Source organism: Heteronotia binoei, unplaced genomic scaffold, assembly GCF_032191835.1.
Source record: "Heteronotia binoei isolate CCM8104 ecotype False Entrance Well unplaced genomic scaffold, APGP_CSIRO_Hbin_v1 ptg000685l, whole genome shotgun sequence".
In the NCBI taxonomy this organism is placed as follows: Eukaryota; Metazoa; Chordata; class Lepidosauria; order Squamata; family Gekkonidae; genus Heteronotia; species Heteronotia binoei.
In genome coordinates this window covers 77,793-105,636 of record NW_026800069.1, presented here as the reverse complement: position 1 = coordinate 105,636, position 27,844 = coordinate 77,793, and the positions used below count along the sequence as shown (strand labels likewise).

Here is a 27,844-nt window from a genome sequence, read left to right as displayed (position 1 = left end):
GAAAAAGAACACCGCCCAGTGAGAAGATAAAATAGAACTGTTGATATAAGTATAAACATTCCAAGCCTAGCTCAGACTAAAAAAGCAAAATAGAAAATAGAACCTCTCAATTCTTTGGGGCAGTGAAAGAGAGAGATAATGATATATTGTTACTAAATTCCCACATAGTCTCTGATACTTATTAATAATTACTTCTCAGTGGATTATGTCACCTAGGTTGGCTAGATCTTGGCATATGAAATTGACAATCTCACATTAATTATTGTTAAGGCATGCTGTGCTTACTTCTTGATCAAAACTGTTCAAAGGTGATTTATCAGCATTATAAATATCACATTTAAAGAGTAGCTGCTAATTAGGATTGACCTTCCCTGAAAGGAAATCAGATAGAAGTGTTAGCTATGTAATCATCAACACTCAAATTGCCTTGTTCTGATCCAGAGAACCCCATGTGCAGAGTGACTGATTACCCATGAAAAACAAACAGTCAAGGGGTCCAAGTCTGACAATGTTCATTACCATGTCAGAAGGACAAGTAAGTTTCCCCTCACAGTACAGTCTATACTGCAAGATCATCTCATGCTAACAGGATTATGGTAGTGTCTCATAAAGGCACTATTTGGCAGCCAATGTGGTGGTAATGGTTTGAGTGGTGGACTAGAAGTGGAGAAGTAGACTCTGGTTCAAATCACTACATGGCATGAAATTTACTGGGGAACTTTGAGCTACTTATTCTCTCTCAGCATAGAAGAAGAAGATATTGGATTTATATCCCGCCCTCCACTCCGAAGAGTCTCAGAGCGGCTCACAATCTCCTTTACCTTCCTCCCCCACAACAGACACCCTGTGAGGTGGGTGGGGCTGGAGAGGGCTCTCAGAGCAGCTGCCCTTTCAAGGACAACCTCTGCCAGAGCTATGGCTGACCCAAGACCATTCTAGCAGGTGGAGTGGAGGAGTGGGGAATCAAACCTGGTTCTCACAGATAAGAGTCTGCACACTTAACCACTACACCGAACTGGCTCTCCACAACATACCTCATGGGGCTGTTGTGAAATAAAATGGAAGAAGGGAGAACCATGTATGGCAGCCTGAGTCCCTGAGAGGAAGAGTGGGACAAAATGCAGTAAATAAAATAAGACAAACTGACAACTCTGTCAGATAAATAACATCACACTTTTTGATACACATTGCGCAAATTAGATTGAAGAGCCTACAGATAATGTAACAAAATCCACATTCATATTTATGCAGAGGAAATATTAGTCCTTATTTGCAAGAGTTCCAGTTCCCTTAAGTAGCAGCCAAGCCAAAGCCAGAATAATAGTCTGGAGGGGAGACAACATTTTTAGTAGTGTGTGTGTGATTTTCTTTAAATTCATTTTGCCTTGTAAATGTAATAGAACCTCTTAAAATGGAATGAAATTATTATGAAAAAGACAACATTTTAAATACTACATTTCTAAACACTGTGTTGGACCACATTTAGATACAAATTTGGAGGTTCTTGCACAGGTGAAACATCAAAAAAATTCTGCAAGAAAAAAGTACAAGCAGCAGGCAAAGAGAGCTAGGGATCCTGAACTCCACAAAGGTGCTACATGCCATAGTTTATTTTTATTTTATTGTATTGTAAACTGGATGATTTGGAGTACAACATAATCTAAATTATCTTTCACACTCAGTCATTTTCCTTTCCACCAAATCAGTCTTGAAGAAGAGGGCAGGCACAAGGGACTGCTATTAGAAGTTGAAAGTTGTTAGCTACTTCCCTGTGTATGCAGAGAAGCCCTTTACTTGTGCAATCATTTGTAAGCATCTCTTTTCTTCCTGTAATTTTACATCATATCTTTGTGTTTCAAAAATCTAATGCTCAGAGAATATTTTTTCTTTTTCTTTTTAAAGAGTCCAGTACAACAACATGTATTTGCATTTCAAGTCAACCAGCGAACCAGGCAGAAATACTTCCTGGTGTTGGCTAATTAGAATAGAATGGCCCGCCTCAAATCAAGGCTGGGTCTCCAACAGGCAGAACTAGATTCCCTAAGCATAAAGTAACCAATTTACTTTAAGTTGCAACCAGTCTTACTCTCACACAGTACAGCCTTCCAAGATGCACTTTCCAGGTGATTGAGGTCTATGAGGATTAAGCAAGCAGAAACTCTTTAATGGAAATCATACTCCTGCCCTATTATTTGCGCTCTCAAGGATACGGCAAATGACTTTTAAGCACAAGATCCTGAGACAGAAGTACAAGAGGCTTCCATCAACTAAGATTTTAAAGGTAAGTAGTTTACTTTTATTGCTCCTCAAAGAATACAAAACAGTACACTGTATAATTTAAAAGCCTCAAGTGTCAAAGTATCTTTGAAACAGTGGGTGTTTGCCCTATATAAAATGTGAAAGTGTTTCCGAAAGATATATTTTCAGAGGTTTACTGTCTGGGATCAGGAATACTAATGTGCTAAACACGTTTCATGCACCAAAGTTGTTTCTTTTGGAAGTCTGCCAGGAGTAGCTTAAAGACAAGAGCTCACTTTTAATTTTCCAAGTCAATAGGAACCTTTCTTTGCACAAAATTCTCATCTAAATACCAACTGAGGCAGTCTTAAATTAAAAAAAAAATACTTGAAGTGATATTTCGGGAGAGCAATTTACGGAGCTTGCTAAGTTAAGAGTGCCAAGTTAAGCACTGTATGAGCAAGGGATTCTTATTTTATTTTTGTTCTTGTATTTCTTTAATTTGCTTTTAAATCCTGTATGTTCATTAGACAGTTTAAAGTAATGTTGAAATAGAAAAAAACCTGAAAACAGAAGTAGAGTATACAGTGCATCAGGGAATTTTATTATAGTTAAAGAGCTTTAGAACTTTATTGCAGACATCATGAGACAGGGAGTGTCTGTGTACTGTGAACTGTGTACAGTTAAATGACATCACAATCTCACATTTACCAAAACTATTATTGCAGTATATGGAAACTTGTTCAGTTTAGTTTCTTTGATTTATATCCCGCCCTCCCCAACAAGCAGGCTCAAGGCTTGCCTACTTAAAGGTCATGCCTACTTAAATACAAAAAAATCCAAATTAGTTTTAAATAGAAGGCTAAACTAGGACATGCCTGCTCTTTTCAAATCTGAACTATTACTGCTATCACAAATTCCTAAACTCTTCACAGTTTCTCATAATCTTATTTATATGATGACAAGTGTTGTAGTATATAAACAAAATGGGAATAATCCTGATGGACATAATAATTAAAAAACTAACCTTAACTTAACTTCTCTCAATTAATGCCTTCTAATTTCATTATTTCTTTTAAAAGTTGCATTGACTTGAATACTGAGAAATGTGGAGATACACTACAGCTGTACCACTGCTGAAAATACTAGTTGCCACAATGAAATTGCTGGATGCTGTTCAAGGCCACTTATTGCTTAGCACTGGTTGAGCCCTGCAACAATACAGCTTTTTTTTTTTGGGGGGGGGGGGGGATTAAGCAACAAGTAGCTATGGATGGCAAAATTAATTCAGTATTTCCTGATAATGTTTATTGTCTGTTGGACCTGGTCGCTGAGCGTAATAATAATAAAAACTCAGTATTTACCTGATTTTCACCTGGACTTAGAAATAAAAGATTTAAATATATATTTTGATTATTATTTTTTTTAGACTTCTACTCCTCCCTCCCCTGGGTCACAGGGCTCAAGACAGCACAACATTCAATAAAACAATCTATAAACAAAGATAAAACAGACTTACAAAAACATACTTACAATCCATGAAGCAGGACCCTAGCTCAGGCATCAGAATAAAACATGAACATTTGGCTCTCAACAACCAACACCCCAGACTACTGTCAAAAAACAGGTGGCCTCAACTGCTGTCCTCAATGGAAAGCCTTATAGAACTACTCCATCTTACAGGCCCTGTGGAATTTAGAAAGATCCAGCAGGGACTGGATGTCATCTGGCAGAGAGTTCCACCAGACAGGGGCCACTCAAGCAAAAGCTCCTGCCCTCATTCAGGACAGTTGAGCTACCTGTGGACTGGACACCACCAGCAGACCACATGAAGAATAACAAAGAATAGTAGTTTAGTATCTGGTTCATCCAAGACAATAAAAAAACTAATCAGTGGGCCTCCCACTGTGATCAATTCTCATGCTATAAAGTTTTTAAACTTTATAATTTTTCCAAAGCCTTTCCACATCAATATATCAAAGAATGTCCATGCCTCCCATGGACTGTCTGTTCATCAAAGAGTCTGGCATATGTTCATGATACTGATATTGAGTTCACAAATATCAATAATGGACTTTTGAACTCAGTGCACACTCTAGAACACATAGCCCTCCTCTGTGGCTATGCATAGCATGGAAAAATGGTAGCAGTTAGCAGATTTGTCTGCCAATACAGATCTCACTGAAGAATCTCTGACAAGACAGACTTCTGAGGAACCCAAGGTTCCATAGGATATGATTTTAAATCTATGCAAATTAGAACCCACTGTGGTGTTAAAATTTGTAGGTCCTGCTGTGATCATATATTATACTTCTGAAGGCTGATCCATTCCATGTAAATTGTTATTGAGGAAGCAGTCATGTCTTTGAAAAAGGCACCTATTTTGTGTCTAAATGATCATTGGGCAAGAGACCTCGTTATTTGGAAGTTTACTTTGCTCTTCCAGAGTCCATCATCTTGAAGAAAGCTTCAGAAAAAGTCTTTTCTCCCTTATCTGTTTGTTTTTTCTGGGACTCTGTTCGAAAGACTTTGTTGTCTCTGAATGATACTTGCACCTGAGTAGCACAGAATTTATTGATTGTATCCTTTTGCATGCAATGGGGGTGGTGGGGGGTGGGCTCCCTCTGGGTATCCTACCCCCCCAGGGAAAGTGTATGCGCAATACATAGCCTCTCCTCTCCCGGTGTAGTGAATGCTGCGTGGTCACTGTCTGGCTATGCCTGGCAGATGGTCACTGCAATGGCCTCTCCTGCAGTACTGCATCCGTAGCAACACCTTCTCGCTGGTCCCCCCCCCCCCGTTTTTTCACAGAGTTTGCTACGTCATGGTGCGACCAAATTGTCCGGCGGTATAACCGGATGGGCAGGCTGGGCCCACCAACTTTGCCAGCCTAAGAGAAGGAAAACTCTAACATCAAACCCGGGCAGATAGAGCTCGTTAATATAACACCTACCACCTGGAGGACTCGCTGCCGGCGTCCCGGCTTACTGGGCCATGGCAGATGACCCCCAGGTGAAAGGGTGGAGCCAGTACCGCGCACACTGGGCTTCACCTAAAAAATTCCTCTGCGCAGGCCTGAAGGGCATATCCACATACACAACCTTTTGCAATTGTGCTATGCATTTGTGGTTTTGCCATATTTTGTGTAGTTCTACATATTTCTAACATTAATAATAATATGATCATTCAAAGCACACAGTATGTCACAGAAGTGAGTACACCCCCTCACATTTTGTAAATATTTCTCTTTTCATGTGACTACACTGAAGAAATGACACTTGGCTACAATATAAAGTAGTGAGTTACAGCTTGTATAACAGTGTAAATGTGCTGTCCCCTCAAAATTACGCAACACACAGCCATTAATGTCTAAACTGCTGGCAACACAAGCGAGTACACCCCTAAGTGATAATGTCCAAATGGGGCTCAAAGTGTCAATATTTTGTATGGCCATCATTATTTTCCAGCACTGCCTTAACCCTCTTGGGCATAGATTCACCAGAACTTCACAGGTTGCCACTGGAGTCCATGACGACGTCACGTAGCTGGTGGATGTTAGAGACCTTGCGCACCTCCACCTTCCATTTCAGGATGCCCCACAGATGCTCAATGGGGTTTAGGTCTGGAGACACACTTGGCCAGTCCATCACCTTTACCCTCAGCTTCTTTAGCAAGGCAGTAGTTGTTTTGGAGGTGTGTTTGGGATCATTATCTGTTATGTATTGAACATAAGTTACCTGGCCGCATGGTGATAGCTACTAAAGGCGACCCCCTGGGTCCCCAGATGGAGCTCGCCATTCGCCTCGCCCATCAAGATCTGTGGTGGAAAGTTTGACCGACCAGGATTGGCCTGGTCAGAGGAGGGGGGTTGTTCCGGGTACTGTATATAAGTGGGGCCCGGCCCGCGTGTTCCCTCTCTTGTAATGTGCTACTGAATAAACTATGTTGCTTTCAAACCGTCTCGGTTCTCAGTACATTACATTATCATGTTGGAATACTGCCCTGTAGCTCAGTCTCCAAAGAGAGGGGATCATGCTCTGCTTCAGTATGTCACAGTACATGTTGGCATTCATGGTTCCCTCAGTGAACTGTAGCTCCCCAGTACCGGCAGCACTCATGCAGCCCTAGACCATGACATTGCTACAGAGGTTGAAGGGGTGGGGGGTCAGCCTGTCAGTGCTCAGACCATACGCTGCACACTGCATCAAATTGGTCTGCAGGGCTATCATCCCAGAAGGAAGCCTCTTCTAAAGATGATGCACAAGAAAGCCCACAAGCAGTTTACTGCAGACAAGCAGACTAAGGACATGGATTTCTGGAACCATGTCCTGTGGTCCGATGAGACCAAAAAAAACTTATTTGGTTCAGATGGTGTCAAGCATATGTGGCGGCAACCAAGTGAGGAGTACAAAGACAAGTGTGTCTTGCCTACAGTCAAGCACGGTGGTGGAAATGTCATAGTCTGGGGTTGCATGAGTGCTGCTGGCACTGGGGAGCTACAGTTCATTGAGGGAACCATGAATGCCAACATGTACTGTGACATACTGAAGCAGAGCATGATTCCCTCCCTTCGGAGACTGGGCCGCAGGGCTGTATTCCAACATGATAATGACCCCAAACACACCTCCAAAATGACCACTGCCTTGCTAAAGAAGCTGAGGGTAAAGGCGATGGACTGGCCAAGCGTGTCTCCAAACCTAAATCCGATTGAGCATCTGTGGGGCATCCTGAAACTAAAGGTGGAGGTGCGCAAGGACTCTAACATCCACCAGCTACGTGACGTCGTCATGGAGGAGTGGAAGACGAATCCAGTGGCAACCTGTGAAGCTCTGGTGAACTCTATGCCCAAGAGGGTTAAGGCAGTGCTGGAAAATAATGGTGGCCACACAAAATATTGACACTTTAGGCCCCATTTGGACATTATCACTTAGGGGTGTACTCACTTGTGTTGCCAGCAGTTTAGACATTAATGACTGTGTGTTGCGTAATTTTAAGGGGACAGCACATTTACACTTATACAAGCTGTAGACTCACTACTTTACATTGTAGCCAAGTGTCATTTCTTCAGTGTTGTCACATGAAAAGATATACTTAAATATTTACAAAATGTGAGGGGCGTACTCACTTCTGTGATGTACTGTATATCAATTTTCCCCGTGATTTTGTCCCCCACCCCCAATCACCAGTTGGGGGCAGGAGATCCCCTGATTTGGAGGCTCTCCACCTGCTTCAGGGTTATCAGAAAGTTGGGGGGGGGATGAACATCTGCTGGGCAGTCTATTATACCCTATGGAGTCTGGTCCCCATAGGGTATAACGGAGAATTGATCCGTGAGTATCTGGGGCTGGGGGGGCTGTTTTTTTTAGGCAGAGCATCAAATTTTCAGCATAGTATCTGATGCCTCTTCTCAACTCCCCCCCCCCCAAGTTTCAAAAAGGTTGGACTAGGGGGTCAAATTCTATGAGCCCCAAAAGAAGATTCCCCATCCTCCATTATTTCCAATGAAGAGAAGGAATTTAAAAAGAGTGCAGTCCCTTTACATGTCATGGCCAGAATTCTCTTCAGAGTTCAGTCATGCTTGTCACAACCTTTCCCTTTGCTCCATCCCCCAAAGTCCTCAGATATTTTCTAAACTGGCCCTGGCAACCCTAGCGACTGCTCATGGTGCACAGTTTAGAGGGAACACAGCTTTTGACCACTGGAAAGATATATGTTAGAGATCATGGGATCCACATCGGCAGAAGTTACTAGAACACAGGATGGCTTGAGGAGGAAAACTGGTCAAGCAAGTGGAAAAACTGCTAAAATCCAACCAATAATACACCAGGGCTCAGTAACTTAGAAGAAATAGGAACACATTCATATGCTTGTATTGTCCTCGTTTCTTACACTGACACTGCCTGCCTTACCCCTGCCCCCACAAGACGTCTAGTGCTTATTGCTGAAGGCTTTTCTCTGTGCCCTGTACACTATGTTATTTTACTCTGGGAAAGTTTGTCTTGCACTCATCTGACGCAGGGCAAGTTAGTAAATTGCCTGTAACAGCTTTCTGTTTAGAAATGTAAGTATGTTTAATCTCACATGTCAAACCAGATTCATAACTAAATGAATCTACTTCTAGTTAGAAATATTTACTGTCTACGTGACAATTAATAAACTTTAATAGACTTTTTTAAAAATCCAAAATCTTGTCAAACTGACAATGGCTGCTCCAGAAAGAAAGGTGAAATATGTTAAGCCCAGAAATAGTTCAAGGCCTTCAGCTTACTATTAAAGATGTTGCCTGCAATATGTACATGAAACCTACTTTGCAATAGCAGAGCAAACTTGCATCCATTCAGTAGGCTTGAAGCAATTTATAAACTTTCTATTTCTCTGATTACAGAACTGACAATAAATATAGTGGAACCTCAATAGCACCACAGTGAATGTTCCAATCTGAAGTAACAATCCTTACAAATAAGACACTAACTCTCCAGTATCTAGTACACATAAAAACATTTTATCAGCCCCTAGAATGAGATTAAAGTAACACTATTCAAAAATTTGTTCACAAAAAACATCAGCCCATCATATTACTTTCGAAACAACATATACATTTATAATGCTTTTTATTAATGTTCATCACTGTGAGTTGACAAGTTCAGTTCTTGCTTCACTATGAGCAATGCTGCATTGTGAACTCCTCCTCTGTACTTGTGAATCATATTGCCTTTCTCTGGGAGTGTTACCTCAGTGATCTCCACCCAGTATCATTTAGGTCATACATCAATAATAATAAAATTGTACACGAGGGCTTTTCTAGGTGATTTTTTGTGGTACCCAAATTCAGCTTTCAACATTATATTTTACCAGAAGTAGACTTTAACATGATTGACAAGGGGTAGCTTATACTTGTTTGCCAGTGTAAAGTGGCAGGGGCAATTTAAGGGGAAATTGGTATTTCCGGGGGGGGGGGACACCTCAAACTTTAATTAACAGTAGTCTTGTCATGCAACCTTAAACATATTTCCCCCCTTTACCATAAGGGTTCATGGCCCTCTTTCTTGTTCAAAATATTTCTACTAGAATAAAAACAAGACTCCTGTGTATTTTTGTTGCATCTGGAATTATTCATAACTCTTAGGAATACAACTTTAATATTTAGGGAAAAACATGAAAGGTTAATAAAATTATGGGCATTATTGCAGCGGTAGACAGAAAGAATCAAAGACCCTATCGCTCTTCCAGTCATTACACAGGTTCTCAGATTATATGCAAAAATCGTAACTAAAAGGATTCAACTAAAAATTGCTGATTTCCCCAATAGTGGAATTTATTGTAGTCCAATATAATCCTTCTGACACTGGCTGAAAACATTGCTGATCTGTACTTTAATTACAGATGTCAGACATACTGAATTCCCAATGTCAATAAATGTGTTAGATGGTGCCACAAGAGATTGTTCAAGTCACTGCCATCGTGAATCACTACTACAGATTATTTTCATGTGCTCCAACCTGAATTTCCTCTGAATTCTCTACACTGGTGGCAAGCAATTTCATAACATTACTAAAGACTCAACTTTAACTACATTTTCTGTTACGGGAGTCAACAGTTTTGCAGTGCCAAAAAATTATCAGAATAAACACTGATTCACATAGAACATTTTGTGTGTGAAATGCAATTTCCCAACAATTGGATTGAAATATGATGGTCCAGTATTGCTTATGAAATGCTATGTACATTAGAATTATATATCTATTCTACATTACTATTGCTAATGGTTTTATTACGAAGAATTGTGGAAAATCATCACAAGGGCACTTTCAAGGAAGAACTAGAAAGGATTGTAAATTAATTTAGGTAAATTCTACAAAAGTTTCATAACTTGCATAATATATAGGGATTTTAAATACAGGTTCTGAGTACAACTGTATAATTTTCAAGTGATTAAAGCTAAGTACACAAACATGTATACAAGGTGCCATGTCCTTCTTATATGTACCCACCTTCTTTTAAAAGATGGTTAGGTTTGACCAGTTTCAAACCTGGTTTGTAGAGCAAGCCTATGTAGAATTATAGTCAAAATTTATTGTAGCATCAAGCCATTTACAGGAATATAAAATACTGGGAGCATATGAAGTATAAAGTTTACACACACACACGGGTCTTTTGTAAGGATCTCAATTACATAAAAACTATATTAAAATCCAATTAAATAGGAGAGAGAAGATAAAACCATAACTCAAAATTATTACAGAATTAGCTTATTTTTCCTGATGCTGTAACAAGCTACCCAAAATTTCGCCACAGATTCCGTAGTATACCGATTTGCATCAGCCAATAATCAATTACAGTATTCCAAATCCAAAGCTTTCCAAAACTTGTGTGAGTCTAAGTGTGTTAAATAAGCCATGGAGGCCATATGGTATTTGAGATGATCTGGCATTCTAAAATTAGGGCATCTGTTAAGATCTGTTTGTCTCTCCATATCTATTACTCTCTGTTTGAGAGCTGCCTTGATTTCATTCCCTCGCATATTCAGGTTCATTTGGGTGAAAACCTAAAGTATGTATTTTGTGGTGCACTGATTTTAGCCACTTAGAGTGACACCCATCCAGCAGAAGCAGGTGGGTTAGTCCCTGTGGTTGAAAATTTATTTTTTTCCAATACTGAAGGAAGGCTAAGGAGATTTTAGCTTCCATAGTTAGAACACCCATCTCTAGCCGTAGTTGTGCATTTGACACACATCTTGGTACCCACTGATTTCGTAGCAGAGCACTGTTATATCTATATGAGAGCTTTGTTAGTTTCAAAAAAGAAGGAATTTCAAAGAGAGACAGAAGAGGTAGGGAGAGCATACAAGACTGCAGAGTGCTCACTGCACTATGTATCAGACTAAGATGTTTCTTATGAGATCACTATTTCTGTTCACCTTGTGCCTGCAAAACCAGACTATTGTGGGACCAATGATTTTAGATTACAAGGCTAAGGAAAAGGTTCCTCCTGCCATGTGAAGAGCATTTACTTAGCTTAGGGCTGTTGTATTATCCTGACTTCCTCTCTATATGCCTACAAAGTTTTCTATCATCCATGTAACATGTCAATGAGTACATAACTGATAGTTAAAGTGGTTTTTAATCCCTAGGGTTACATCGCTATACGGATATATGACAGAAGTACCCTAGTGAATTCTGCAGAAGATGAAAGACCGCCTTCAAGAGCTTAAACTGAGAGCAAAGGAACTACAGTTATTGGAAGAAAGCAGCAATGTTCCTAGGGTTGTGTCAGAGGAACAAGCAGAGTTTGAACAAGCAGCTGTTATTTTTGAAAGGGAGCCTGTAACAGAAAGGTATCTAAATGAAATCCAAAGACTTCATAATGATATCAACAATTTGGCAGATGATGTTCAAAAGTTTAGTCAGCAACAAAAGAGCCTAACAGCTTCCATGAGAAGATTCAGCATTCTTAAAAAGGAATGTAGTGTTACAAAAGAGATAAAAATTCAAGCAGAGCACATTAGCAAGTGCTTGGATGACTTATCAAAAACTGTAAAAAAGGTAGAAAAAGCACACGGTTCTTTATCTGCTGTTGTGAGGGTCCTTAGCTCTCAGCGAGCTGTCCTATTCCGTCGTTTCCAAAATATCATGTTTCTGTACAATGATGCTATAACAGCCAAGCAAGAAAAATGCAAGACCTTTATCGTGCGTCAGCTTGAGGTGGCTGGAAAGGAGGTCTCCGAGGAAGAAGCTAATGATATGGTTTGGCAAGGAAAATGGGAAATTTTCAATGAAAACTTGCTTACCGAAGTTAAGATCACTAAAACTCAGTTATCTGAGATTGAACAGAGACACAAAGAACTGATCAATCTTGAGAACCAGGTGAAAGATTTAAAGGACTTATTCATCCAAATCTCACTGTTGGTAGAAGAACAAGGAGAAATGATCAACAGCATTGAAATGGAAGTAGTTAATACTCAAGACTATGTTCAGACAACAAGTGAGAAATTCAGACTAGCTGCCAAGTATCGAAAGAAAAATCCTTGTAGAGCAATATGCTGTTGGTGCTTCCCCTGCTGTACATAAAGGTCTTTCCAGGCTATTCATTTCACTCCAGCATCAGCAGCTCCCACCTGCATGTTAAAAATGCAAGAGAGAGAGTAGCTATGCTGCCTTATCAGGTACAGAAACATTATTCCACATACATACACAGTTTTTCTTCTTCACTCCTCTCCTCAAACTGTGTGCATTGTAAAGCAGGATAGGTAAGAAAGCACAATTTTTTTTTAAAAAAAAAAAAAAAAGGAAGGAAGAGGGAAAATGGGTTCTGTGAAGAGAGTATTTGCTACCTGCAACGATTTTAAAAAGCTAGCCAAGAACTGCTTTTAGGCAGCAATGAAGAGGGGGAATCTCCTATATTTTAAGTATTTCTTAAAACTGAGTGTAAAGGAACTACAGTTATTGGAAAAAAGTATTTCTTAAAATATGAACAAGACAGTGCAGGGATTAAAAAAGAGTTACGTTGCAAGTCACAGGTCACTAATGATGTTACAGCACTACTTAACAGGTGCATATGATAATGTTATGTGCAGCACTTCTCATTAGAATGGAGACACTTTGGGGGAAATTTTAGTCAGCAACTTAGGGGGCAGGAAAATTGCAGAACTACCATACACTATCTTGAAGAGTTTAGCTGCACTAGTAAGTGCTGCATATTCCCAGTTGTGAGAACAGACTGCCTGGAAAGGCAGTGTTTGGAACAATTTATTACTATGGTGTTGGGCTGACCATTTCAGAAACAACAACCTGTTTGAGAATAGAAGCCACACAGAAATATATTATGCTGCAAACATAACACACAGTGAAGGAACAGAGCTGTTCTTTGTAGTGCACCTTTTCCTCCCTGCCATCTGTACAAGTTTTTTTTTTTAAATGCACTTTTAAAGGAGATAAGCTACATCAGAGATCTCAGTTGATGCATAAGCTACTTAGCTATAACACAGGTCTCACTGATACACTCAGACACAAAACACATTGGTAGTTTGCTCACCAATGTAGATGCTGTTGCAGAAACAACTTGGAGTGAATGCATCATGCATTTCCCCTAATTTGCATGTGTTAGTCCAAAAGGGTAGAACTCCAGAAGCACCGCTGTTTTTGTCAAACGAAAAGAGTTAACATAGGAAGTAAAGTCTTTCTTAGGTAAGAGTTTAGAAGCAAGGTACAACAATAAACATAAATTAAGGCTACATATATTGAATAATTGCAAACATACTATCCATGGCATATATGGAGACAGCTGAGACCAATTCCAATTCTACGGCCAAGGGATCATATAGTATAAAAACAAAACAGTGTACGTAGACTGGGAGACTTTAGGTATACCCCCAAAACTTTGGCCTACTCAGTGGAATGTTTGACTTCTCCCACTTTGACACTCCTCCCTAAGCCGTTTAAAAAAATGCTTTCAAGTGTATCTAACCAGGGGTCCCCAACTTTTTTGAGCCCGCGAACACCTTTGGAATTCTTTCATGGGGTAGTAGGCACAAATGCTAAATTGCAGATGCAGGAAGCAACACTAACTACAAAATGGCAGTGAGTAATGTTATGCATAACTCTAACAGCAACTCCTTTTAATATGTTTTAATCAGCACTCCCAATCAGATCTCCGAGGCTTAATAAGAAGCCCTGCTGAGCAAAAACCCCGCCGGGTCCCACCCACTTTCTAAACACACTTGGTAGGTGGCAGGAAAGGTGTCAGCAGGCACCATGTTGGGGATCCCTGCCTTGAACTTTAAGAATGCTGTTTTATGGAGTAAGAATAGGAGGGCTGCAGTATAAGGGACACAGGCTAAACGCTCCCTTGATGCATAGAAATAAGTGTAAGGTTATCTGGATCCCAGTCTCAACATTTCTGTGTGTGCACATTTTTGAAAGTTTGATTGATTAAATTTGTGGATTGCCCAATCCCTGCCACAGCAGGGCATATAAAATAGGAAATAGCATAAAAGATCTCTTTAAACAAAAGTCACTGCAAGACTGTTATCAGCTTGTAAATACATTTTGCCACTAAATAAGGCAGAACACAGACTTCTTGCTAGACATTAAAAGCAAACAGCAAATTCAAAGATCCCACATTGTTATTTTGTTACCCTCTGTGACAGGATGCTTTGCACTAAGGTGGCTTTAACTTGCAACCCAAAAAAGTCAAAGTAACCACAATTATTTGGAGGCAAACAGTTGTTGTTTCATCCATGAGACAATTTGTATGCTGTCAGCAACTTTAACACTCTATAGCTGTCATATTACCATATTTCACAAATGCAAATTTAATTCCTTTTAAAAGCTATCTATTTGGCCTTAGAAGAATGCAAGACTAAAGAAACTATTTCCATACCGTTTGTTATGTAAAGTGAAAATCTATTACAAGCATGAGACAAGTGTGAATGCATGCGTGGGAAAGATTAAATTAAACAATGCTGGCAATTTACATATCAGAAAACTTTGAAGAAACAATGTGTTGTAATAACAAAGGAAGAAAACTTTTAAGTGCAGCAGACATGTTAAACTGAAGCAGGCCTAAAAGTGGGATTCAAGTTTCAGTTGAACTCTAGATGGAGTGACCATGGGCATTTTAAGGACAAGAGTGGAACTGCTTTGTTTTGCATGTGCTGATTTTATGGAAGCTTTACTGTGTGTAAAACACTTAAGACATTTTACTCAAAAATAGACCAACTATGATTTATCAGGAATGTAGATTACATTCAGACAACATTTTGAACTAGAGTTGCCAGTTCCCCCTCACCAAAGGGGATGGGGGGGGGATAGGGCAGCCAGAGACTGGGAAACTTCTGGAAATCTGGAGTTGGAGCTTGGGGAGGACAGAGACCTCAGTGGGGTACAATGCCATAGAATCCCCCCACCAGAGCATCCATTCTTCCAAGGGGAGCTGATCTTTGTAGTCTGGAGATGAACTGTTAATTTTAGGGGATCCCCAGGTCCCACCTGGAGGCTGGCATCCCTAAGAGTAGCACATATGTACTTAAATGGCAATCTCCCCACAACTAATAAGGGAAACAGCAACTGTAGAGAAAAATGTTTGTGGGGAAAAGCCATTTAAAACGACAAACATTCATAATTGTCTGTAGTAAGAATGTGGCTTAGTTTTTTTTTTAAAAAGGCAAAGCACGAATTGACCGTTCTCACCTGTTCCCTCTCACCCAGGTGATTATTAGAATCAGTAGCATTTGACTAGTAGGTTGCCAAGTAAGTCAGGTTTTTCAAACTAAGCATGTATGGTTAAAATCTTAAGTTATTTTTCTCCAAATGGCTTCTTTAATATCAAATAAACATGTAAAGGTAACGAAAAGAGTAAAAGTCTGGTAGCACCTTAATAACTAACAAAATTTGTGGTAGGGTATGAACTTTCATGAATCACATGTAAAGGTATCTGCAACAGCAGCTATGGCAGAAATGTTCCTTGCAGTCTCCCTGACAGCTGCGGTGGATGCCATGCCTCCAGGGTGGCATCATCTCCCTCTTAGGCATTCCCATCTCCTTCTTTCCCCTGGCCAAGCCATCTCCCTGTAATCACCTTTCCCTGTGCCATCACTCTTGCACCACCACTTCCTTCAGTTCCTCCTCTTCCTTCCAGCCCCGCCCCCCAGCTGGTTTTTAAACTCCTCAGTGGGCCATCCTGCCCTCACCCTCCTGCCGGCATACACCACTCCTAGCCTAGTCACATTTACTCTCAGTCAGGCTGCAGGAGGCCTCTGTCTACCATTCAGGTTGCTAGTCACAATTCAGACATAATACAAAACCCCACTTTATTGCTTTAGATCAGTGTTTCCCATTTGCAGGGTAGTGACCCGGTACCAGGCCATGGAAGCCTCACTACCGGGTCACAAGAAAAGGCAAAGCTAGCCCTGCCCCCAGCAAAGCTAGACTTGCCCCATCTCTGGCCACGGTCACACTTCACCATTAAATCCACCCCTAACCCGTAGCTATTTACCCCACAGTTTTTTTACAACGAATTTCTTGATCAGACATCCCTCCATCCTTCAGTTCTCAGCAGCGTTGATCCCGTCGCTGGTTGATCAAAGGTCTCAACCAGATCTCATTTTTTGAGATGGCATTCCACACTCGCGCAAGCGCAGTACGTGGGATATTACGCTTGGCTTAAAAAAAAAAAAGGTGCCAGAAAAGGTGGGCGATCTGCCCCCCCCCCATTTAAACATCCAGAAAGGAAGGGGAAGCCCAGGAGTTCTCTCTGCTGTCTCTCCACCTGGCGGGGAGACAGCAAAGGTGGGTGATCTTCCTCCCCCCCCATTTAAACACCCCACCGTGGTGTTTAAATGGGGGGGGGGGAGCATGGCAACTCTCTTTGCTGTCTCTCTGCCTGGTGGGTAGACAGCAAAGGTGGGTGATCTTCCTCCCCCTCATTTAAACACCCCGACGTGGTGTTTAAATGGGGGGGGGGGAGCACAGCAACTCTCTTTGCTGTCTCTCTGCCTTGCGGGGAGACAGCAAAAGTGGGTGATCTTCCTCCCCCCCATTTAAACACCCCGCCCCCAGCAAGCTGGGTGCATATTTTACTGACCTCGGAAGGTTGGAAGGCTGAGTCAACAATTGCTGGCGCAATGATATCATTTGGAGTGAGCTCTCGCAGGGAAGTGGATGTGCACTTGCGACGAGTCGGCTACAATGGAGCGTTCAAACATAGAAAGTATGTGCGGGAATCATCAGAAGCATTCTTATTCCAGATTTAATGTACTATCAAAAAAGTCCGTGTCTTAGTCGTGGCAGTTCAGGACATGAACGAGCCAACGACCATAGCCAGATGCTGATGTTTGGACAACCGCATAAAATCCGACATGCATCTGGCTTTCATCCATGCCCATCTCATCAGTTTATGTGCGTCTGACCTCGGCCTCGGTATTGTGCAGAGAGGAGCTGGGCTGCCTCTCCTTCCTTCTCCCCCGCTTCCAGTGTTTGAGAGAAAAGCTAGCATCCACTGGAACTTTAGACCCATGAAGTGTTCTTCAAGGTATGAGCTTTCATGTGCCTTGCAGTATGTTCTTTTGGAGAGCTTTCTCTGGGAGGCCTGGGTGGCAAAGAAGGGTGTGTGTGTGTTTTTTAAGCCGGGACGGTGTGTGTGTGGGGAGTGGGCATTCCAGTAGCTATTTTTTTTTACCAAACAACCCCTGGGCAGAATTTTTGCTGGCTGGGGTCATCTGATGGTGAGGAAGGTTTTTTTTTCTTTGCCTTTCTTTCTTTCCCTGCAAGTGATGCTCTGTCTGTATTCTTGGTGCTGGGAGGGGGGGGGAAGCAACAGTGGGAGGGCTTCTAGTGCCCTGGCCCCACTGGTGGACATTCTGGTGCTTTTGGGGCATTGTATGAGGGAATTTTGGACTGATCCAACATGGCTCCTCTTATGTTTATGTTCCTTCTTTCCATGATTTTTTTTCTTCTCCTTTCCTTCCATTTCATTCTTTCCCTTTCCTTCCTTCCTTCCTTCCTTCCTTCCTTCCTTCCTTCCTTCCTTCCTTCCTTCCTTCCTTCCTTCCTTCCTTCCTTCCTTCCTTCCTTCCATTTTTACTGGATGAAACTTTTCTATTCATCATATTTATGTTGCAGACATAGGAGCTCTGCCAATGAAACGTTGGCACCCCCATTTGTAGCCAGGTGGCCTTCTATGAGATTTCTGTGTGAGTGAGTGAGAGTGTGGCAGAAAGAGATTATTGGAGATTACTGCGGTATATCTCAACAGCACTGGAAGAGATGGTACTATGAGCTTGGCACCATTTTACTGGTCCTGCTTTTAACAGCTGTCTGACACCAAAATTAAACTCCTCCTGTAGATATTAAAAAAGGATGAAAGTAGTTCACTGGCTAAGTATCTGCACAACAGGTTGCTTTTAAAGGCATGGGAAACACAGCCAGTAAAAAGCTGCAAGTCCCTCATAAATATCCTGTTTGGGATAACTGCAGAAAAGCTTGTATAAATTTCATATAACTTGAAATTAATTCATTAATTGCAGTATGATTCTCTGCTACCTTTCACAGCAATTCCCCAATGTTTCAGCCAAAAAAAGTATGAAAATAGCTGTCGAAAGATTTTCTTGAAACCAAGCAAGATTGCTTGTAGCTTGAGACAGGGTTCCAGTAGTAGTAGCTGAAGGAAGGGCCTACTAAATGCATCAACATATTTTGAGGTAGAGCAGCTGTCAGGGTCCAGTGTGGGTGGTACACAGTGCTGGCATTCCTGATGGCAATGGCAACAGCACTCCCAACTGCATACACTGGCCAGTGCTGTTGAGGAAGAGATGTGTAGGTGGTGCAGGCAATTCAACATGGGCATTAGGAGTGCTTGCAAGCTGGAGAAGAATACACAAACAGATAGGTGCATGCAGGTGTGGGGGTGAAAAGAGAGGACCGCACACTTTCCACCCCCATTTTGGCTCAGCATGAGTTTCAGAGAGATTTTTCTGAAAATGAATTTACTTCCAAAGAAAAGGCAGGTTTGGGGGAGTGCCCTGTAAGTGACATCACAGAAAAAAAAGTGGAGTTTTGGTTCAGTGTGCTCTGGAAGTGACATCACTTGGTCCTTGACACCACAGGAAATGACATAATTTCTGTCTCCTGGCTCCACCCCCCAAAGTCTACTGGCTCCACTCCAAAATTTTAGTGGGTCATGAAGGAGAAGTGTAAAAATAACCAGGCCATGGGTAAGAAAAGTTTGGGAAACCCTGTTTTAGATTATGAAACCATTGTTCAGCTAAGAAACATTCAACACCTAAAGTACTTCATTGTCTCACTTGTGTTCATTCCTCTTAGCCACACACTTTTATTAGAAGTCACTGAGACAACCCTAACCTGGAAAGCCCAGGAAAGTCCAATCTTGTCAGATCTCAGAAGCTAAGCAGGGTGACCCTGGTATGTATTTGGAAGGAAGACCTCCAGAGAATACCAGGAGTCGGGAGGCAGAGGCAGGTTATCAAACCACTTCTCTGACTGTCCTCCATGCCCCAGTAGGAGTTGCCAGAGGTCACCATGACTTCAGGCATGGGCACAAACACACACACAATGCAACAACAAAAAAGTCACTGAGCCAGAAAACAAACCTGCAGGGAATATACAAAAGCAAGACTCTAGACAAGGCCATTCTGAGCACTGAACCATTTTTGAGCATACAGCATAGGCATGTACTGGATCACGGCACTGAGAGGAAGTATTGCTGTTAAAAAGCAGCTGACAAAAGTACTTTTGTCACCACAGCACCCCAGTGAGGTAAATTTAGGCTGAAGGATGGTGACTACTTCAAGGACATTCAATAAGGAGGGAGCTGAACTCAGGGCTTCCCAGTCCCGTTTCAGCAAACTTTCCAGGATACATCATTCTGACTCTGCTCCTCTGTCTAGTATTTGTGAAATTCCACCTATACAGTCTCTTTATTTGTTTCTGATCTGGATGCCTTGAAGGCTAATCCTTCATCCAAGCATCAGCAGATCCTGTACAAAGGGATAGGGAGGCTGGGGCACAGAATCGCTGCTAGCCTTATTTATATTACAAGCAGCAACATTCTATCTACCTTCCTAACACATTTTAATCCTGACTTTCATCTAAGGAGGCATACACAGTCCTTCTTCCTAATTTTAACCTCACAACCACAATGTATATGTTCATTAGAGAGATCTGAAAATGTGTTACTAGCCAAAGTCATTTAGTGAGCTTAATAGTTGAAGTTGAGTTGAAGCCTGGGTTCCCTGGTCATCGTTCAAAGCTGAACTACTTTCCCAAATGCTTCTTTTCCAAAAGTTTTCCCACCTGTGGCTTTTTAAAACTGAAAAGTTTTAAACTGTGTTCTGAATGTCTCTCAATTATTTTTGTTCCTGGACAGGCTGAACCCAGGAAGCATGTAATCATATCAGCAGTTATGACATTCTGAACTACTCCATCATTACAAAAGAAAGGAAGGCACAGAGTTTTCAGGAATCCATTTGCTGCTTTACAAAAGAAATATGTCCACCAAGCAACCACAAGACTGCTTTCTAGCCTCCATACCTGCTTTTCATATAGAACAGTTCCACTTATTTTATAACAGATCCAAGTGGGTAGCCATGTTGGTCTGAAGCAGTAGAACAAAGTTTGAATTTCAGTGGCACCTTTAAGACCAACATTTTATTCAGGGTATAAGCTTTTGTGTGCACATGAAAGCTTATACCTTTTATAAAACTCTGCTGGTCTTAAAGGTGCCACTCAGTTCAAAATTTGCTTTATTTTAGAACAAAATCTCCAGATTGAAAAACACTGGAATACTACATAGAACTGCTAGTATATTTGTTCCATGTAGTGTCACAAACTAGGCGAGGTGCTACTGAGCTAGCAAGTTTTAAAAAAAAAAAGTTTCACTATACAAGACAGCACAGTTTCACTGTACCAGACAGAACAGACTAGTGTTCCAAGCTCCAGGTAGTAGCTGGAAAAATTCTGGGATTACAACTGATCTCCAGTCCACAGAGATCAGTTCACCTAGAGAAAATGGCCACTTGGAAGGTGGATTCTATGGCCTTGTACCCCCTCCCACCCCCAAAATCTCCAGGCATTTCCCAACCTGGAGCTGACAACACTAGCACAGATTCATACCGAACAATGAAAACAAACCATGTAGCATAAAGAAAGCTATAATCACCAACAACTCAGAGAAATTCTTAGCAGCTGACAGAAATCTAAATGGGTTCTGTAAGCAGTTTAAATATTATTATGGTTACAACTGGCTTCAGCTTAATTCAGCTTTAGCGCAACTCAAAGTATAAAAATACTGATTATCTCAATTATTTCATTTTTTAAAAACCCTTTGATTTGGAATCACTTCATTACCATCTACATAAAAAGAAAGGAAAGGGTAGCCCCCTGTGCAAGCGCCAGTTGTTTCCAACTCTAAGGTATTTTTTAAACATTACAGCACGGGCATGGGAAGAGCTTTTCTGTGGATAAATCCAAAGATGGTGCAGTAAAATTTAAAGACCTGTCACCATAAAGATGTCATCAGTTGTGTGAGTTCTCACAGCTCTAAAATTACAATTGGGTAAAAAAAGAAAAAGGAGCATTCTTGTACTATTATTTCTGTTGAGGTTGTGGGAGGACCTTAAATATTCTAGTAACACTACCACTGGATGAAACTACATAAAAGCAGTTTTGAAGGGTGGACTTTAAGCATTGTACCCCACTAGGGTCACTGACCTTTCTAAGCTCCTCCATCCCCAAATTTCCTGGAGTCTCCCAAACTGGATCTGGCCACCATATCGCCCCATCTCCCATTGGTGGCCAGAGGGCGCCTGGCACCCCTATTGCCAACAGATGACTTTCTCAAAAACCTACATAAAGAACAAGTGGAGGGAATGACCAGCAAATTCTGATCCATTTAAGCTTTTCAGGTAAATTCTCATAATTAAATGTCTGGGAACCATTAAGCTAACAAATGCAGCACTGCAACAGTACTTGAGGTATTAATTAAGCTTCCTAGTCTATCATAAATACATAGTATCTTTTCCCTCCCTCTGCTCATTGTTCATGTGTCAACTAGGAATAGGTTTAAACCTCTTCACTCAAAGCAGCTACTTGATATTCCAGAATATCGTCATATACATATCTCTGCGTGTTCCTGATTTTGCAGAGTGTGACACTGGGTGTAGAATTTGCTTTTTAAAAAAAATTAATTTAAAAAATTTCTAGTATTCATAGGTTTTAAAGTTAAATTTGAAGGTGCACAAGTAGACCAAAGAAAAGTCAGATAAGAGAACTGCAAAATCAGTTTAAGACTGACAAGACTCAAAGATACATCAGGACATGTTTCACAGTCTAAAATTTTAAACAAGTTTGTTTCCATCTGGTGGGGTGTGTTACCAGCCCAGTTGTTCCCAACTGCATCACGATTGCAGAATAAAACAAAACTTCAGAAGAAAATGCCATTTCTGAAATAAGAAAAGGCTAAGGCTGAGTTTATTTGAACAAATAGGGAGGGAATGAATTTCCCATTCATAAGTAAACACTGGACATTTTCGTTGGCAAAAATATGTAGTACAGCACTTGAAGATTCATAAATAGATCTTGGAATAGCATCATATTTCCCACCTGCAGCTAGCTGATAACAGTGTTATGGCCCTTATTTACAAGACCTCTCAAACCAAGCAGGTCAACACTAATATCCAGTTATACACAAGATTAGAACATTTGCCAAGAAAATAACATACACTTGTGTCAATAAAAAAATGAGAAATTACAAATACATTACTTTGTGCTATGGAGCCACATCTCACATATGACTTCTTCACATGTAGTGTTTTTAATGTGTGAAGAAATAAAGTTTGGTATTTTAAAGATACATTTAAAGCTGTGTACAGCACATGGTTCTCATATTCAACCACTGATCTTCAAAGCAAGCTTCATTAAGAGGACCTTGTTCATACACTGCATGAATATAACAGATGTGCTTTTAAAAGATGGCTTTAAAAAGATTACTAGTTTAAAGTACACAGTCAATACATACAGCAATGTAAGTAATTAGCATATCTAAGGCTCAAGAGAGCTTATGATAAATAAGAAAGAATGAAGATAGGACTGCCCAACATGCTGTACTGCTCACTTCTTAGTTCTAAAACTGGAAACTATTTCCATGGGTGCCAGTGATCAAAGTAACCGTTTGTAAATTAGATCAAAATCATAATATATCCTGTATTAATATGTGAAACTAACATTGCAAGATGTTACTGCCAAGCCAGGACAAATTAGAGGGGCAAAGTCAATAAGACTTGAATTAAAAACTGTTTGCACCCAGATCATATTAACTAAAGCTATCAAAGGTATTTATACTCAATAATTTGTTTCATTCACTGATCAGATCTAGTTTCCTCCAATTCTTCTACACAAGATGAAAAGAGACAAAATGGATCTTCATTACTTTGAATACTTGTTAGTGATTTGTAAAGAAACACTGATTTGTATACTATCAAATTCAACACATAAATATACAGACAGATTAGGTACATGTGCTCTATAGGGTAGATAAGGCTGATAACGTAACAACAACGTAACAACAAGCTGAAGGTCACAACTTCATTTCAAAACTTGAAAGCCAACATGGTTTGGTAGCTAAAGTGTGAGACTAGGATCTGGGAGATCCAGTTTTGAATCCTCAGTATGTTATGGAAGCCTGATTAGTAACCTTAGTCAGTTACACACTCTCAGCCTAACCTATAGGTTACGGAAAAGTTATGAATCACCAGCTTTCCAATATTATATTTTTCAGTGGAAAATTTTACACTCCACATATTTAGATTAGGTTGTTCATCTATGTTTGTCAGGGCTGGTGTGCTGCAAATCAGTCATGTTAGATGAGCTAGATGTGGGATATGAAACATGGACAAACTCATGCTTTTTCAAGGTCTAGGCTTGTTCATGGTGTATTTGCCTCCTTTTGTCAACACTGATGTTTTGCTAACACAATTTAAATATTGAAATTATTTAAATTTGAATAAGAAAATTTACAATTTAGTTTTTCCTGGAAAACCCACCTCACTGTCACTTTTGGTCCCCACTGGGGAGAAAAAGTGAGTCATATGTGAAGAAAATAACATAAAACTCAGCCCATCCCAAATCTTTCAATTGGTGCTGAAAATAATTTCAGTAGCTCAAATCACAACAATTCCTAGAATTCCCTTCATCAAAATGTAATTAACCAACACATTGTATGTTGATTTATCACTAGAAAGCATGGAAGTAATAAGTTTCCAAAATATGTTTATTCAAGATTAATTTTTAAAAAGAAAGAAAATGCATATACAGATCATTGGTCTTCAACAGGTGGGCTGGAACCAGACAGGTCTGGCCTGAGGGCGCATGGTGCCCCAGGCAGCCTCAATGCCCACCCACCCCCCATGCCATGCACCCCGCTCCATAGTGCCTCCCCCTCCCACCCACCCTCCCAATTTTTCCGCCCAGGGAACTGGCAGCAAAGCGCTGGCTCCCAGGACTCTTACAAGTGCCCCCCTCCCCTGCTGATCGGCGGGAAAAGCTGCAGGGAGGCCATAGCTCTCCGGACGTTCAGCGCTGGGGTGGGGGCAGCAGGAAAAACCAGCAAGCCTCTGAAAAAGCAGCTGCCGCTGCTTCCTCCCCACTTCTCTCCCACATGACTCGCACCCCTCCCAGGGCGCCGCGGTGCCCGCCTGTCCCCTCCTTCCCTTCCCCTAGCAGGCGGTGGCGGGCAGAGGAGGCAGGCAAACTAGGTGCTTGCCTGGGGCACCGGGAGGGCAGGGGAGCCCAATTCAGTGCCCCCACCCTCCTGGCACCCTAGGCAACCGCCTACTTTGCCTAGTGGGCAAGCTGGCCCTGGAAGCAGAAGTAGCTGCATGTAAACCTAAAGGGGGGTTATCACATTAGTGAGAGTACCACATTTTATCCCGTCCCTTTAGAAGAAGCCAGAAAGAACTGAAGATTTTAAAAAGGGAGAGAGCAAGGAAGATGATTAGATGCAAAGGAGAACATAGAACTTTACATTTAATCATTTCTGCAGAACAAACTTGCACTTAATTGAACTCATTTCCTTCTATTTATAGATCCAGGTGGGTAGCCACGTTGGTGTGAAGCAAGAGCACAGACTTCAATGGCACCTTTAAGACCAACAAAGTTTTATTCGGGGTGTCAACTTTCATGTGCAAGCACACTTCCTCAGACAGAATGAAACAGAAACAGAAATAACAATCTTACAAGGTGGGCAGTATGCTATTCCTGACTCTAGGCTTGCAGCATACACCCTGAATAAAATGTTGTTGTTCTTAAAGATGCCACTGGACTATAACTTTGCTCTATCCCATCTATTTAATCAAGCTAGAAAGGAGAGAGTCAAGTCAGACAGACACATATGTGAGGCCCCTGTTGTTGTTTTGGATTAAAGGTTGGTCCCGAATGCAGCAGATACAGTAAACATTAGACCTTCAGAAACTCAGTATTTAGTGCAAACATTCCTTATCATCATGCCATTTATCTGTCAAGATCTTTAGGGTCTATTATAGGCAGACTCCTTACATGGCATTCATCAGTTTCAGAATACTCTAAGGTCTTCAAAGTGGCATAGATGCCTGTGAACCATTAAGGTTTCTTTCTGTGGTTCATATTACCTAAGAACGCATCATAAGCCTGACAAAAGACTGACTACTGTTTACATGTCAGAATCCTTTCCCTTAACTACACAGTTAACACTGTGTTCTAATTGTTTTAAGTCAGTTAAAAAAATGTTGGAAGAGAAGCATAAACAAACAACAGACAGCATCTACACTGTAAGACAAATCCAGTCCCTACCATTGTTGCATCTCAAAAATGGATCAAAGTATGACTACATATTAGGGTTGCCAATCCCCAGGTGGGGGCAGGGGATCCCCCGGTTTGGAGGCCCTCCCCCCGCTTCAGGGTCATCAGAAAGCGGGGGGAGGGGAGGGAAATGTCTGCTGGGAACTCTATTATTCCCTATGGAGATTTATTCCCATAGAAAATAATAGAGAATTGATCCGTGGGTATCTGGGGCTCTGGGGGGGGGGGCTGTTTTTGGTGGTAGAGGCACCAAATTTTCAGTATAGCATCTAGTACCTCTCCCCAAAATACCCCCCAAATTTCAAAACGATTGGACAATAGGGTCCAATTCTATGAGCCCCAAAAGAAGGTGCCCCTATCCTTCATTATTTTCTATGGAAGGAATGCATTGAAAAGGTGTGCGGTCCCTTTAAAAGTGATGGCCAGCACTCCCCTTGGAGTTTAATTATTCTTTTCACAGCCTTGATCTTGGCTCCACCCCTCATGTCTCCTGGCTCCACCCCCAAAGTCCCCAGATATTTCTTGAATTGGACTTGGCAACCCTACTACATATATAAAGATATATATGCTGTTATCACAAGATACATTGTACTGGGAAAGGAAAAGACAGTATTGAATTGTATTTATGAACAGTACTGAATGGTATATATGAACATACTTTTATTTATTTACAGCAATTTTACACCACCACTCCTTCTGCTTGAGGTGGCGCATAATGAAACAAAAATATAACAAACCATATCAATAAAAGAATCCAAGTTTAAAAAAAGTCCATTAAAAGACCCATTGACAGCAATTCATGGCACACAAAATGGAGCAGTCTAAAATGATACTGATGCAATCAGAAATTTCATTGTGGCACCTATTATGGCACCTATTATTTTCAGCAGTAATTTTTACTGTAGTGTCTCCCAGCAATAGGGATGGGCATGAACCACATTTCTGCAGCTCATTTCAGTTCATGGCCAAGCCACAAACCAATACAGACTGGGAGGTTGGTTTGTGAACTGAACCACTTTTCACAGGGAGCAGGGATTTCCCTGTGAAAATAGAAGAATGATAGAAAGCCAAAAACAGGGATCACAAACCACATACAGTCTCACTTTGGAAATTTTTAATTCATGTTTGCTATCAGTAAACACAAAAATATATGACCTTCAGAGAGATTCAAATATTATTCTATTTACAGTCAGTGAAAACCTCACACTTTCAGAAAGTATTCTTTACTTTTCTCCAGCCAGCTGCTCAAGCATTGTAGGCAACAGGAGCTGGGGAACAGGGGATCCACCACTGCCAGTAGGTACGTGGTGGCATTAGGCATAGTTCTGCCACAGTTGCTCTTTTGGCTTTAATGGGAAAGTAAAATATATGTATAAAGATGACAGGATAAAACTGGGAAGGAAGAACCATATATATCACCAAGATCCTTGGAAAATGCGCAAGATAAAAATTTACTATACAGAAATATATAAATCACACTGAAATCAATGGGATTTTTAAGTGCATTATGTTTGCTGCTATCCTACTATTGTGCGCACATTTTTTTGTAATACAATTAGATCTGTAGACACACTTGACTGTTGTGAAATCCATTGGGACTATTATACTTCTGAGAAACTTCATCCTTCTGAAAATGCATCGCTTGCACCCTCTTGTGTCAAAAATGTGTACCTCATTAATACTTATAAATCAGCAAAGTTTAATGCTGTTCTTATGAAGTGTTTAATGTTTCATTTGATAAAACAATGCTACTGAAAGTAGTACTAGAAAATAAGAACAAAAAGTGAATGTCACAGTCATTATAGTGATGTTTCCATAGAGAGTCATTCTGCAAGAATGATCCTATAATTTCCAATTAAATTCATTAATATATTTTAATTTCTCTGATATGATTCTCAGGAAAAAATATTCAACTTCTAAGACAGCTTAAAAAAAAGATGTTTCACAAAATCTAAATGTTTAAGAAAAATATTTATTAATGTATAGATTAGTAGTTAATTAAAAATGTTACTTACACTAATACAGGTTTCCCTGATATCTTTGGATGCTTTAGAACTTCTGACATGGTCTCTTTTGTCTCTTCCATTCTCTCCAAATCACAGGAATCCACAACAAATATCACCCCATAGGATTCAGAATATTAATTCTTCCAAATACCCCAGATTCGCTTTCTGCCTCCCAAGTCAAATAAGGTGACTTCAAAATGTCCTTGTTTAAGGTCAATTTTAGAAAAGCCGACTGTTGGAGCCACATCCTCAGGA

At 40.7% G+C, this 27,844-nt stretch overlaps 2 protein-coding genes across 2 annotated transcripts in view; one reads left to right on the top strand and one right to left on the bottom strand.

Annotated features, from left to right (window-relative positions):
- Window positions 1–27,844, bottom strand: part of LOC132590775 (ADP-ribosylation factor-like protein 13B) — a 39,612-nt gene extending 11,768 nt beyond the window's left edge. Inside the window, exon 1 of the mRNA XM_060263697.1 lies at window positions 27,599–27,844. Coding sequence (XP_060119680.1) covers window positions 27,599–27,669 — 71 coding nt within the window. The 5' untranslated portion in view covers window positions 27,670–27,844. The remainder of the gene's footprint in view (window positions 1–27,598) is intronic.
- Window positions 11,360–12,322, top strand: LOC132590773 (syntaxin-19-like). Its single transcript, XM_060263696.1, has one exon. The coding sequence runs from the start codon at window positions 11,424–11,426 to the stop codon at window positions 12,303–12,305; it is 882 nt and encodes a 293-aa protein (XP_060119679.1). The 5' UTR covers window positions 11,360–11,423; the 3' UTR covers window positions 12,306–12,322.